General features: G+C 35.9%; 1 protein-coding gene across 2 annotated transcripts in view; it reads right to left on the bottom strand.

The window, feature by feature from the left end:
• Positions 1 to 290: 290 nt before the first annotated feature.
• The window catches only part of NCK1 (NCK adaptor protein 1), a 74,790-nt gene continuing 59,251 nt past the window's right edge, over positions 291 to 15,829 (bottom strand). For both annotated transcript variants that reach the window (XM_061167659.1, XM_061167660.1), the window contains 2 exons: positions 7,498 to 8,210; positions 291 to 5,508 (listed from right to left, as the gene is read on the bottom strand). In XM_061167659.1, the coding sequence (XP_061023642.1) occupies positions 5,314 to 5,508; positions 7,498 to 8,210 (908 nt within the window). In that variant the 3' untranslated portion in view covers positions 291 to 5,313. The remainder of the gene's footprint in view (positions 5,509 to 7,497; positions 8,211 to 15,829) is intronic.

Raw genomic sequence — 15,829 nt, 5'->3', positions numbered from 1 at the left:
GCTCTCGTTTTCAGGATTCTTGCAGCCCCTTTTCAACCTCCTCTGAACACACTTTACTTTTTCAATTTCCTGCCTAGTTTATTGTTTGGCCACAGTGCAGAACATCAGGAATGTTAACCTCAATTCTTTCCTTCAGGTGTGAATTAAAACCTTCAAGTCTGTCAACAAACTGTCCTCCTTCCTGTAGTTATAACTGATTCTTTTCTATATGATATTCCCCAACAACTCCTCTTAGGATGGAGAATCAGGCCTTATTCAAAATAGAACTTTGCAGTTAAAAGTTCCACGTCTAAATAAAACAAATATCATTTTATTCAATTTTACAATTTGAAAACCAGAAAAAATGCTCTGTAACAGTGAAGATCTTAAAACAATTTTTCAAATGATTTTGACTGCTCTATTTTCACTCATGCACTGGTTTAAAGCTAGTCACCAGAGATTAAGTGAAGCACACAGTACACTCAAGGTCAATTTTATGAGACCTCCTTTGACCATCCTACATAAGTTAACACCCACTCTCTCTTCTTGCTCTGTTTTTTCTTCATAGAACTTTTCCATTAGGCTTTACATCATGAGAAAGGTACTGCTTTTGGACAAACATATCCCTTTTCTTCACTCTCATATTGCTAGGTTAGAATGGTCGGCACCTACACAATCCAATTATTTGAGGTGAGGTGGCTGGATGGTTGGTTGATGGATAAATATCTCCAAAACCTAAGCAGACACAAAACTATACACATAGATATAACTGTCCAAAAAGTAATTTTCTCATCTTGACACCAAGTGATTAGCATATGCCCTGATGAAATTGTCTTCTACACCATCCCCCTTATCTATAGTCTAAAACATATCAAAACAAGTAAAAGTGTGTTTGCATTACTTGTTCTGAGAAAAGACATTTATTGAGGGATTACTAATTTCTTCTACAAATGCTCAAAAAACATCACTTTTAAAACCATTCCAGTATTTAACACTCTCTAGTCTCATTCTGGAATACACCTGTCTCCATAATTTCCCAAAAGCTATCTTCAAATGTTCTACAGAGTTTAATATATTTTCTGAGTCCAGAGATCTATTTAAAGCAATACCTAAACTACTTCAGATGTCTACTCTAGTCTACTTGTAAGTTTGTTTTCCTGTTCAAAAGTCACAGTAATACAGGGAGAGAGGAAATTGAGTACTTTTTGTCTTCTATAACTACAAATAATTTTTGCAACATTATTTCAAAATACTGAGACCAGCTTTCCCTGGAGCCTTAAAAGCAGCTTAAAAAGTAATTTGAGAGGAAACATTTTAAAAATCTGCTAGGTAAACTAAATGTTTGTGTGAATCCTTTGTAGGCATCAGGCCAATTCCAGAGTATCCAAGATAATGTAAGTGCTCAGACCAACATACATACTCTCAAAAGACATGGTGGTTTATCTCTGTGAACATAGCCAGTGATAACGAAAACTCATGCTCTTCAAAACCTAAGCCCAATTTATGTTCTCATTAAAAAGTCTCAGCAAACTATATTAGTACTTCCAAATCAAAGGAACCCCTCACAATAAACAAGAAAAATGTATTTCAGTTCTTTGGTCATTGGTTTTAGGTCATTTAGCAGCAAGAAACTACGGTGTGGCGTATGCATAGTGTGCTGGTCTGTTAAAGAGTTTAGAAGATGACAGTTAAGTCATATAAACTTGTTAAAAGCCAACAGAACCAGTTTTTCAGAAGAAAGCTTTCCTACCTTGCCTTGCAATAGAATAAAACAATGATTTTCCCCAGAAGCAGTAATATGGCATTTTCAGAAAGTCCCTTGGATGCTGTTCAAAACATAAAATGGGGATGTCATTTGTGCTGTATCAAATTTGCTTTGTTAGAAGTGACTTCAGTTGTGAAACCATTCAAAAACATTTAAAGAATCTAGATAAATAAGACTGCAAAGGATCTTCTTTTCTTCTAGCAAAATACTGAAGTGAAAAGTTAAAGCATGCTGTAATATTATATTCCTTATTAATTTGGACATTGCAACTGAATGTTTCTGCAAAATATAAGTTTCCAGATTCCAAACCAAAAATTCCCGTTACAGGAAAAACAGGGAGTAACACTAACTGCATTTTGAGATTTGAACTAGGAGCATAAAGGTTGGGAAACACTGTTTTACTGTTAATCTTTAATGTATTGGTAAAAATAAGGGGAGTATCCATACTATCCAATGCCTCATGAGAATTCAAATCCAGTGTTACCAGCTTCTCATTTTTCAGGGGAAACCAAAACTCTGTTTATGTAAAGCCCTCCACCCCCCCATTTAAAAATGCTAACAATTATTTTTTTAAGCATTGTAGCTTGAACTATATTCCTGTTTGATTGTATCCTGAACTGGGTTATCTTGCAAGATGGGGGAAGGGTGGCGATGGTGAGTTTTGGACTTAGCAACAGCAACAAAAGTGGCTGTCTTGCCAGGGGAAGATGTGCCTTTTTGCAATTCTCACAAATGTACCTATACAAACAGTAGTGGCCCTGCTTCTTGCAATCTCTAGATTAGATGACAAAATTAAAGCACTAAAGCTGGAGACAACTTATGGGTCATTACTGTATCCACATATCCATGAAGACATCATTCTACCAACCAAAGCTAGGCGTTTTATTCTTACAGCAATTACAACGGATTGCACTAAAGCCTTCTGATTTTGTTAAGTGATGTATCTGTGACACACCATCTTTGAAAGTGCCAGGTGTTACTGTGCATAGTCAAAGGTGTGTAATAGGTGTGAATCTGTATTCAGCTGAACGTAAGGACTTCTGACTAAACAACAGATACAGCGGCAATAGCTTTCAGTCACTGAGCTTACATAAAGTTCTGAAAATCCTTCTTCCAAGAATTTGAAGTTATTTGTAGAAGTGGATTGTGGGGCAGTTATGTGTGTTATATTTAAAATGAAAGCTAAGCATCTCCTCACAGATGAAAGAAAATTTCTGTAATATTTCTCTTTCCAGGACTTTCCTCCTAGTCTTAAAAACAGGCACAATGAAGCCAATGTGTCACAAGACAAGTGTACAGGCTAGGAATGAGGAAACGTGGTTTCTAACACAAGTCCTGCTACTAGCTAGCCATGTAGATGTTTTTGAAAATGGTTCCAGTTCTTAAGAAAATTCATGCTTTAAAAAAAAAGTCATTGATGTAAACACTGGTTTTAAGACTTTAAAAAAATTGATAAAACGTTGAAGTACAAAATTAAGTAGTTCCCAGTGAGGTCTCCAGAATATAGTAAGAGCACACAGTAGCTATTATTGGCACACGTGGATCTCCTAGGAATTCTCTAGTTAGTATGAATCTAATTACAGCACAGAAATATGCACTGTTTCCAGTGCTACTCCACTCCTAGCTACGTTCTCAAAATGCTTGACATCAGCCCAGCAGGGTTTGCTATAAATAGCTCATGTCTGTGATACAAATTAGTAATTGAACCCATCCCCTCCTTTCTTTTTTTAAACATTAATTTTTTAAGTAAGGAAGACTGGATTGGGGTGGGGGGACCACAAAGAGGTAGAGAATAAAAAGAAAGCATCATCAAATGTTTAAAATTTAAAAGTCATTTTACAACTACTTTAAAACTATTTTCCTCAATTTATAGTCATGATTTTACAGCCAAAAAAACAAGCATGTGACTTTTGTTTCCATTAAACTTGCCTACTCATAATTATCTTAAATAAATAAAGTGGGGCTGAGAAAAATAATGAAATACAAACTAAAAGGCTTTAAAAGCAGATGTAATGAAGATAAAAGAATTGTAAAAAGTTTATATTTGCTAACTCCTGTTGCTTAGAGGGAGAAGTCAGGGCTGCCACCCAGTGGCAATCTAAGTCTTTAAATGATTTGAAGATTTAGAGAATTAAAAAACAAAATAAATCTAAAACCACCAAAATCAAGAAATTCATGAATTAGACTTCAATTTTAGAATCAGTAATTTTGTGTCTTAAATGTCTGTTTATAATAAAGAATAGAAACATTCATTTGCCTAGGCAGCACTGGTGAAATCTTTAAAAAATCTCATGACTTTCTCCTAATTACTAAATTGTTTTAGCAAGTATTTTCTATTAAAATACTGAAGGTACTTTCCTTAAATCTCCAGAATTTATAATGCGGGGCGGGGGCGGGGGGGGGAGTTGTGGCCATAAAATGTAACTAACTGGTTTTCTTCTGTGATGTACAGAAATAGATTAAATTCTCTACAGTAGCCTCAGCCTCTTACCCATACACCCAAACTTCTGCAGGATAAAAATATAATAGAAGAATCTGCAAAAATAAGATTCTAAAAATTTTCTCAAAGCATTAGCACATCACATCTTTTCATCAAGTATATATCAATTTTAGTGTCCTGGTCAATAAAATTCAAAGCTGAATGAAGAAAATAAAAATACTACAACTACTATGCTTGATTATTACTGATTTTTCTGGGGGGAAGGGTGGTAGGCAGAGAACCAAGTATCTTACCTCATTGTCACCTACTTCTTCAAAATTTGGCCTTAGCTTTTTTTCACAGTGACAATATATAACTAGGGGAAAAAATAACACTAGAGCATCCATTTACAGTTAAAAGCTAAATATCTTGAGAATGCTTTTTTCTCTTGAATAACCAGATGAGAGAGAAGTAGGGGGAAAAAATTCATAAGAATTTGGAGATTTTTGCTTCCAACAGATGTAAATTTAAATTGTACAAGATATGTTTTCTAACCTATGTCCCATATGGTTTGCTTTAAACTGAAAACAAATGAATTCTGAAAAATGACAGACACAACATATTTGGTATTTACAATGGTTTGTGACAAATATAATAGTTGAAAATAATTTCTAATTTTCCATTTATTATTGCTATTTAGTCACAGAAAAGATTAACTCTCCAAGAAATTTATTTTAACATATGGTATATGTTGATATAATAGATATAATAATTTTATATGAATAGAAACCATTGCAGAAGTAACTAAGGTGGTGCCCTTAAAAGAAAATAAAGGCAATAAATTCTTTCATATAAAGACTTTTGATTTGCATCATTTTTTCAAAATATAAAACCTTAATATTAGAAGCAAGAGAAGAGCAAGAAAACAATAAAACAGAAGACCCAAGGATAAGGAACTGCTCTATGCAAATGCTTGGTGTATGTAGTATATGGGCTGAGTTATAATAAAAATATTTTATGTATTATAGTCAATTCTCATATAGAGTTAGAAACAGCAATTTCCAATCAAACATGACTGGACTGACATTTTCTCAGTCTTCAATTACATGACGAATTACAACTGTACAGCAGTTCACTTCGGTCAGCAGTATCATGATAAATGCTTGATAAGATATAATTTTTCTCCTTGTTCACTTGTAAAAATTGGTGCCTTTTTGTAATGTTCTACAAGTTCTTCCATGGTGCTGAATTTACGCTGCCCAATGCAGTAGACAGTCTCTTTTAGCTGTACTTTAAAATGCTTGTTTTTCCCTTGTGCTTTTAGTGATACTGAGAAATCATTTGGCTAGAAGAGAGAAAAAACATTTTGAAAGACATCTATTAGCATTTTTATATAAACTAATAACAGCTAAAATGTGAGCACTTTAAACACCAGGCACAATGCTAAATTATTTACATGAATTGTCTCCTTTATGCCTCAAAACAAACCCATTTTACAGATGAAAAAATAAAGGCTGAAGAGAAGCTGAGTTGCCCAAGATCATCTATCTAGTTAAAAAAGCCAGGATTCAATATTGAACCAGTTAGACACAAAAATCTCCCTAACGCCACGGCAAATCCTTTAGTTTAACATTTGATGTGTAAGATCTTCTCTTCATTCAAACTACTGGAGAAACACAGCAGAAAATCCAAGACATCCACCCCTTTTCAATTAGTAGCAAACAGTAGGTGTCTTACAGAATAGCTTATACATGCTGCGAATTCTCAAAGATGAAGGACACAAAAATGAGAACATAAACTCTAAGAGGTCACAAAATCAAAATGCCTGTAAGGGGGAAGAAAGAAATATAAACAAGGGCCAGGGTGGTTATACAGGGGGAACAGTGCATGGCCACTTAGCTGCAACTGTTGCCCTGTAGGAATATAGCTCAACATTGACAGGTCTTCCAATTTTAAAAGGGAAGTCTGATGTCTAAATTTTTATTCGAAACCTCCCAATATTTAAATACTGACAATGAATTCAAATGATTAAAAATACTGTGCAAGTCAAACAAAATATGCTTATTTGCACAGTGTTTTTAATCATATGAATTCATTGTCAGTTGCAGCTAAGTGGCCATGCACTACTAAAAATAATGGTATATTCTGGCTAGTATCTATGCTCAATTACCTACAAGGAAATACAAGGTATTCTGCAATCAAGCTACTTTCTTAGGTTTTTTTCTTTTTTTACATCTAACACTCTTTTGAATAGTCTAGATCATCCTCTTATGCAGTTACTGTCAAAGTTTCAAACAGTGGGTTTCTTGGAAACATCTTATGGTTATTCACCACCCACTCCAGGGTCACTCCCTTCCTAGCCCTTCTGCCCACTGCTTGTCCTGGGAACCAGGGCCAGGCCAGGCATCTAACAGAAAACAAATCCCACTACTCTTCCCTATCATCAACCACCTGCTCTTCCTGCGGGGTTACATACAGACCCCCATTTCCTGAACTTCACAGCAGGCAGTTCAATTAATTTCAGTCTTGCTCTCTCTTCCCCCACCCCTTACACACATGCACATACACACACACACAAACACACCAGACAGGTTTTCTTCTTTCAACCTTTTGTACAATCACATGTAAACTTTTTGTACAAATATATACACACAAAGCCAATACTAATCATGGAAAAGTAGTGATATCCTTTATCAAGGAAAAATAGAGGTCATTTTTAAGGGAAATGAGTATTGTCAAATTCTAAAATCCTATACAGTATGTAAAAGAGCCCACATAACTATTTTCTTATTCAATTTTTATGGTTTTACAATTTTATTGTTTTACTACCATGGGAACAGAATTTATGGTTATTGTAAATGCCCTCCAAATACGGTGCATGTTCAAATGGGTCTCTGAGGTACCTAAGTGTACTTCAACTTCCAAACAGAAACAAATACAAATTTTTTTCTAAATTCAGGGATTTCCTTTATTGTAAGGGTGACAGTGTACCCATTATGCAATTTAAGAAACGTTTTTCCAGTTTAATCTACTGCATTGTTCTCAGTGAAAAAGTCAACGTTTAATTCTCTCCATTTTTCAGTTTAATGCAACAGAAATATTTCAGGGAGGCAAAACCAACAGAAATAGACAAGGCCAAATAATCCTGTTTAAGGCTATATTTTACTAAAAATAAATATACTTGGAAAGAATATTGACTTTACTCAGAAACTTCACATGTTAACAAACATACTACCTGATTAATTTTACAGAAGCCACTAAACCTCTCTGGTCTTCCATTTATTTTTTTTAATATCCAGGGCTCTATTTCCATTTACCTTTGAAAACCACTTACCGAAGATTCACTATCACGAATGAGGAAATCACCTTCATGCCCTCTTTCATTTAATGCCATTTCTGCTTGGTGTCTGGTGACTTTCCCATAATACCACGGATTGCCAGCAAACTTTCCAGTGAGTGAAGGCCTAATGTAATCACACTGTGGAGGCGATGGTTCCAAACCTGATGTTAATGGATTATTCTGCATAATGGTAACATAGTTTTTTGGCACCAGACCAACCATTCCATTGATCTTCCTGCATTTCCACCACTCAGGGTCATTTTCAGGTTTTTCAATAACATCCATTATATCTCCTTTCTCAAAATTAAGTTCTTCATCATTGGACGAGCTGAATGGGTAAAGAGCCTGAACCACATGTAATACTTGCCCAGTATTTAGGTTATTGACGACTGCTGCTAACTTCTCTGACAAAGAACCCACATGGTCACCCAAAGGACTGTCACCTTCCTCAGTCACATAGTTTGAAGGGAACCATCCAACTTGTCCATTGTAGCTACCCCGCCACCACCCATCACTGCATTTCTCCATAACGATCACCTTCGTCCCTTTTATCAATGATAATTCATCCTCTCTCTCTGCCATATAGTTAAATTTTACATAAGCAGGCATGTTGAGGTCATAGAGACGTTCCCCTGGGTCAACAAAGCTATCATCAGCAGGAGATGCAGAATCTGGCACACTAGGTTTTCTTTTCACTTTTCCAATGCCTGTTTAAATAAAAAAGGGTAATGAGAATATAAAGCAATGAAAAACAAAAAAACACCAATTTATTCATTACAAAAGGATCTTCAACTCAGTAACTTAAGTTTTTTACCCTCCCTCCTCCTCTCCATGTCACTCTTCTTCTTTCTTTACATCCTCATGAGTTATTTATTTTATATAACTGGAAGTTTGTTACTTTTGACCCCCCTCATAAATTCTCTATTCTCATGTTAAAGGCCCTGAAGTAACTGCATTGCATCATTCTAAAGTTGCCCTAAAATTAATAAACTGTCTCTTAAATGTAAATATTAAATTATTTCCCACATATCTACAATCTAAATACATAAAGGCTCCAGCAAACCCAAGTTCTTCTTTATTAACTAAGAGTCTATAACTAGCTGTATAGAAATTAAATATTAACTTAAATTACAACTTGATATGTAATATAAAATTCTAGTTATGTCTGGGTAATCCTCCCATTTGCTTAGTTTCCAAGACTCAGGTTGCTCTATTTACTTCAGGCTTATTTTACAATAATATACTATTTACTTGCTTATCTGTCTTCACCCAATTCACATATAAATAAGCTCCAAAACAGCAGAGATTTTTGCTGACTTTGTTCACGAATATAATCCCAGGGATCTCACACAGTGCCTTAGTACACAGGAGATGCTTAATATATATTTGTTAAAGGAATGAAAAAAATAACCAAATGGTACTATCATCGTAAATATATGCTACAGCAACTTTAATCAGGCATTTTCACTACTGCTCACTTCTCAGCATATGAGTTTGTGTTCTCCTTTTACTGAAAAAACTAAGGCATCCTTAGGTAAAATTTCTCAAATACTTTCTATCTCAAAATTCTTTCTCATTACCCTTACTCTTTTTCTTCTGCCAAGTTCCCAATCTCTAATCCTTCTGGACTCTTAATAACATCTTTCCTGCCTCTTTTTGAGACTCTTGACCATCCAGATCTGTTTTCCTCCCACTCACTCCCAAAGTATAGAAAAACACTTAGGTCACTTCTATTCCAAAATAAAGTTACACAACTTTGCTATTGTTTTTTAACTACATCATTCTTAAAAGGTTGTCTTCCCTTTTTCCTTCAACTCTTTCGCCACTCACTCACTCCTAACTCCTTATAATCTGGTCCTCCACCTCCACCAAAACTACTCAATTACAACTGTCATCTTTTCACTGCAAATCAGACCATTTTAGAGTCCTCAGTCTTTTCAAACTCTCTATACAGAACCAAGATCACAGATTACTCTCTACAACATTTTCGCCTTCTTTAATTTCCCCGAGAGTATGTTGTTTTCCCCACTGACCTGCTTAAATATTCTTGTGTTCCTCTGTCTGGGCTCCTGTAAACCTTGTTATAAAAACTGCATTTTTACTTGCTTACTTGTCCATTTTAATAAAACAGTGAGTTTCCTGGGGCAGTAAACTGGATTTTACTACCTTGTCTCTCTAGCACTTAGCAGTAAGTATACTAGTAGCAGCAGCAAAGGGAATGTCTGCTGAAAGAGTAAGTGAATGATTCCTTAGTTCAAAGTATTTCCCAAGATGCCATGCTTGGACTTACCCCCTACTTCAAGAACATCACTTTCATTTTCTGTAGCTTCCAAAGAGAAGATTCTAAGGTCTCTTTGTAGCTCCAAGCTGGAATTTACACATTACAATTCTAATTGCCACTAGTCATCCACAGAAGGCACCATGAGCACCTCAAATACAACTGCCATGTCCAAATGAAAATAACCTGTCTTATATCCATAAATCAACTAATTCCCTCCCCTCCTAATTTCCTTCCTTCTGGCTAATGATATATCATGATTATGAAAAATTTGTACATCAGGGATTTCTGGCACTGTAGGGAACTCTAGGGTTCCATCCTTCCAAAAGAGTAATTAATGAGCTCGTGAATACTGTCAAAATCAACTTTTGTGGAACTCTAGAATCTAGTAAGGAATTTACAATAACTAGGGCAAGGCTTAATGAAGAAAGAAGCTGCTGCTGTGTAGTGAGAGAGCATGCTAGCATTTTAGGTTGTCTGCCTAAGTATCTCTTAATTCCAAACCAGCAGTGACTGTGAGGACAGCAACCTAAACTAATAATGTCAGAGAGAGTAATACAGATCTTTCTCACAAAGAATTGTCATTATGGGTTTCAACCTCTCGGGCAGCTACCTGAAGGACTGACACAGTGGCTTGCCTTGCTTTCACCTGACCTGGAGCATTCTCAGGGTTAGGGTGTTTTCTGCTGAAATTATTTAATTGATATAGCAGCCTGAGGAAAAAAATAAAAATCTTAAAAAAAAAATTTTAGAAAGTTCCAAAAAGGAAAACTTGCACATGCCATCAGCAGCAGCTATTTACATAGAATCTACACTGTATTAGGTATTGCAAGTAACCTAGAGATGATTTAACATATGTGGGAGAGTATATGTAGAGTATATGCAAATACTATGCTGTTTTGTGCAAGAATAATCCTTAAGTTTTTTGCAGGGGATACTGGAACCAAAACCCAGCAGATACCAAGGGAAGACTATATTATCCAAAGTGATGTACAGATTCAAAGCAATCCTTATCAAAGTAGCCCCCTTTTTTTTCAGAAATGGAAAAAGCTGACCCTAAAATTCATATGAAATTGTAAAAGATCCCAAAGAGCCAAAAGAAAATCTTAAAAATGGAAAACAGAGTTGGAAGACTCTTATTTCCCAATTTCAAAATTTACTACAAAGCCACAGTAATCAAAACAGTGTAGCACTGGCACAAAAGGAATGAAAAATAGACCAACAAAATAGAATTGAGAGTAGTGAAATAAAACCATACATCTATGGTCAATTGATTTTTTGACTGACCACAAGAAGGGTGCCAAGACTATTTAATACAGGAAAGAATAGTCTCTTTAACAAATGATGCTGGGACAACTAGATAGCTACATGAAGAAGAATGACACTGGATTCCTACTTCATATCACATACAAGTATCAACTCAAAATAGATAGATGATGCAAATATAAGAGTTAAAACTTAAAAATTCTCAGATGAAAACTTAGGAAAAAGTCTTTCTTACCTTGGATTTAGCAAGAGATTCTCAGATTTGACACCAAATAATAATAATAGACTTTACTTCATTAAAAAAAAAAACCACCAAGAAAGTGAAAAGACAACCTACAAAATTAGAAAAGAATACTTGCGAAAATAATTCTGATAAGACTCTATATCCAGAACATATAATGCACTTGCAGAACCCAAAAAGAAAAACTTATCTCAAAAACGGACAACGGACTTGAATAAGTAATTCTCCAAAGAAGGTATACAAATACCTCAAAAGCACTTGAAAAGATGCTCAATATCATTAGTCATTACAGAAATGCCAATCAAAATAACAATGAAATACCATTTCACATCTTACTAGGATGGCTATAATAAAACCAAATTAAACCAAACCAAAAAAAAGGAAAATAAGTGTTGATGAGGATATGTAGAAACTGGAATCCCTTTTACACCACTGGTCAAAATGTAAAATGGTACAACTGCCAAGGGAAACAGGTGATGGTTTCTCAAATGTTAAACATAGAACTACCATAATTCCACTCCTAGGTATAAACTCAAAAGAACTGAAAATAGGAATTAAAACAAATACTTGTGTACAAATGTTCACAGCTTCCTAGTCACAATAATCAAAAGATAGAAACAACCCACTGTACATCAACAGATGAATGGATAAACAAAAATGTGGTATATAGCCATATAAGACAATATTATTCAGCCATGAAAGGGATGAAGTAGTGATACATGCTACAACATGGATGAACCTCAAAAACAGTGTGCTAAGTGAAAAACTAGACACAAAAGATTAATATTGTATGGTTCCATATTACCTACTCTGGTTTGATTACATATTATACAACATAGCCAGAGTAGGTAACTCTGTATAGACAGAAAGCCGATTAGTGGTTGCCAGGGGCTGAAGGGAAGGAGTAATAGGAGCAACTGTTGAATGGAAATAGGGTTTCCTTTTGGAGTGATGAAAACAGTTTGGAATTACACAGATGTGATGGTTGCACAACACTGTTAATGGACTAAATAATGCTGAATTATACACTTTAAAACAGTTAATTAACTTCATGAACTTTACATCATAAAAATTACTTTCTTAAAAGATTCCCACGTCAATTTCTTAAAGTCATCATATGTCCTTTCTGCCAAAACTTTCCATTTCTACTATTCATGTTCTAGTTCAGGCCCATGTTGTGCTTGAGCCATCACTACCCTCTAGTTTTCTTTTTCTTTTACTAATCCAGTCTATCTCACTTCAACCCATCACCCATATCATCCAGTCTAACTTTATATTACAGCTACAATTACATGACCTATTGTAGCACAAGCTGGAATCAAGATTGCAGGGAGAAATATCAATAACCTCAGATACACAGATGACAACACCCTTATGGCAGAAAGTGAAAAGGAACTGAAGAGCCTCTTCAAAGTGAAAGATAAGAGTGAAAAAGCTGGCTTAAAACTCAACATTCAAAAAACAAAGATCATGGCATCCAGTCCCATCACTTCATGGCAAATAGATGGGGAAACAACGGAAACAGTGACAGACTTTATTTTCCTGGCTCCAAAATCACTATGAACGATTACTGCAGCCATGAAATTAAAATACGTTGGCTCCCTGGAAGAAAAGCTATGACAAACCTAGAGAGTAAATTAAAAAGAGACATTACTTTACCAACAAAGGTCCATCTCGTCAAAGCTATGGTTTTTCCAGTAGTCATGTATGGATGTTAGAGTTGGACTATTAAGAAGGCTGAGCACTGAAGAATTGATGCCTTCAAACTGTGTGCTGGAGAAGACTCTTGAGAGTCCCTTGGACTGCTAGGAGATCAAACCAGTCAATCCTAAAGGAAATCAGTCCTGAATATTCATTGGAAGGACTGATGCTGAAGCTGAAGCTCCAATACTTTGGCCACGTGATGTGAAAAACTGACTCACTGGAAAAGATCCTGATGCTGGGAAAGACTGAAGGCAGGAAGAGGAGGGAACAACAGAGGATTAGATGCATGGAGGCTGGATGGCATCGCCGAAATGATGGACATGAGTTTAAACAAGCTCTAGGAGTAGGTGGTTGACAGGGAAGCCTGGCGTGCTGCAGTCCATGGGGTTGCAAAGAGTTGGACACAACTGAGCGACTAAACTGAACTGACTGCTCAAAAGCCAACAGTGACTCTCCTGCCTAACAAATTAAAAGAAATACTGTGCCTAGAGTCTACAGTCCTCTACAGCATGTCCTCAAACCTTTCTTACCAGGCTTATGTTATAGACTACAGAAAACAGTAGAGGCCTTGAAACATTACAGGCCTTTGGGTTCAAATCCCCGGTATGCATCTTACCATGCCATCTTGAGCAAGCTATTTTTACTTTTCTGAGCTCAGAAATGGAGTAGACAGCACTTACCATGAGTGTTACGAGATCTGAATAAAATAATGTAAAGTAATAGCACAGTACACAGGAGTAAATGTTAAATAAAAGCATCTTTCTGTAACGCCCTGCATTGAAACTGCTCTAAATTTTAATAAAAATGTGGAAATATCTAATTCATGACTTAGTGTACCTCGTTTGCTAGTTTTTTCCCAAAACCTTATTAAAAATTCTGTCTTTTAAAGAATCTACCCATTCAAGAAGTGTCATTTCAAATAACAACTTTATTATTTTATCTTCCTGCTTTGTGTTTTTCAACATCCTTCATTCTCCATCCTCACCGCCCATGATATATAAGCTCTCCTTTTTTTTTTTAGTATTTTTATTTTAGTATTCTGTATTTCTGAGGTACTTGTATGCTAGCATTTCCTGCGTTTATCTTTTAATCCTATCTACTAGAATATAAGCTTTCAGAGAGGATCATTTTCCTATTTCACTGATCTTTTGCATTTTCTATATACTATTTATAAATGTACAGATGGAAGATGATCAATGGGTTTATTAAATTGATTAAATCGAATACTGATATAAGCAAATGCAAAATTTAAACCTGAAAATGAAGACTAGTTCTAAAATACTTTTTTTATTCTAAAAAAGATAATGGTCTAAGACTAATTATACCTTGTCCAAAAAAAGAATGAAGAATTTCTAGACAGACCCAACAATTAAATCCCAAGTGGGAAATAATCAAAACAACTTATTTTAATCTTAGAGGCCAGAAATAGTTCACAGAAAATATAAACTTAGAATATCTGTTTTCTGTGCAAAACAAAGTCCTGTTTATGATGTGGATGATAGACAAATGCATGTAAAATCGATGGTTTGCTTTTTCCCCTGCTTACAAATCTTTAGGAAGGGCTTGTTTATTTCTTTTGTTTCCACTGCTTAAAAACAGTCCTTCTAATCTCATGTTTTATCAATGAGTAGATGCAAATGCACTTTACAAAACTATACAAATGTAAAGTATTAGTATCTCAATTTCTCAAGTATGTTATAATCAACAACAATTACATCATTCCAACAACACAGGGCTTCCTGGATAGCTCACTTGGTAAACAATCTGCCTGCAATGCAGGAGACCCCGGTTCAATTCCTGGGTCAAGAAGATCCACTGGAGAAGGGATAGCCTACCCACTCCAGTATTCTTGGGCTTCCCTTCTGGCTCAGTTGGTAAATAATCCGCCTGCAATGCGGGAGACCTGGGTTGGGAAGATCCCCTGGAGAAGCGAAAGGCTACCCACTCCAGTATTTTGGCCTGGAGAATTCCATGGACTGTATAGTCCATGGGGTCGCAAAGAGTCAGACACGACTGAGTGACTTTCACATCACATCACATCAACAAGCAGGCTACCTCAGATTAATGTATAATCTTTTCTAAATTTTTCTCAACTTCAGCTGGTTCACCACAATCCTAATTTTAATCAGACCCTTTTGCAGCAAATCCTGCCAATCCATTACTTATCTGACTCTAACACTATAGTCATAAATGTAATGTGTGCACTAGGAAAACTCTTTAACAAGAGACCCTAAGTTTAAATTTCAATGGTGCTGCTGCTGCTAAGTCCCTTCAGTCGTGTCTGACTCTGTGCAACCCCACAGACGTCAGCCCACCAGACTCCCCTGTCCCTGGGATTCTCCAGGCAAGAACACTGGAGTGGGTTGCCATTTCCTTCTCCAATGCAGGAAAGTGAAAAGTGAAAGTGAAGTCGCTCAGTCGTGTCTGACTCTTAGCGACCCCATGGACTGCAGCCTACCAGGCTCTTCCGTCCATGGGATTTCCCAGGCAAGAGTACTGGAGTGGGGTGCCATTGCCTTCTCCATTCAATGGTGCTACTTACAGATTAATCAGAGCTTGGTCAAGTTATTTAACCTTCTTTAAACTCCAGTTTCCTTGTTTCTGAAACGTGGTGTATAGTAACTACCTATCTCAGAAAAATTTTGTAACGAATTTTTAAAAGTTTATATGGAAAGCACTCAGCACAGTACACAGCACACAGCAGGCACTCAATCGATGGTGATGATTACCGATATTTTCCTACCTCCTAACCAATCTAGACAGCATATTAAATAGCAGAGACATTACTTTGCCAACAAAGGTCCATCTAGTCAAGACTGTGGTTTTTTCAGTGGTCA

This window comes from Dama dama, chromosome 19, assembly GCF_033118175.1.
Source record: "Dama dama isolate Ldn47 chromosome 19, ASM3311817v1, whole genome shotgun sequence".
Classification (NCBI taxonomy): domain Eukaryota; kingdom Metazoa; phylum Chordata; class Mammalia; order Artiodactyla; family Cervidae; genus Dama; species Dama dama.
The sequence above is the reverse complement of the archived record's forward strand: the minus strand, read 5'-3'. Positions and strand labels throughout refer to the sequence as shown.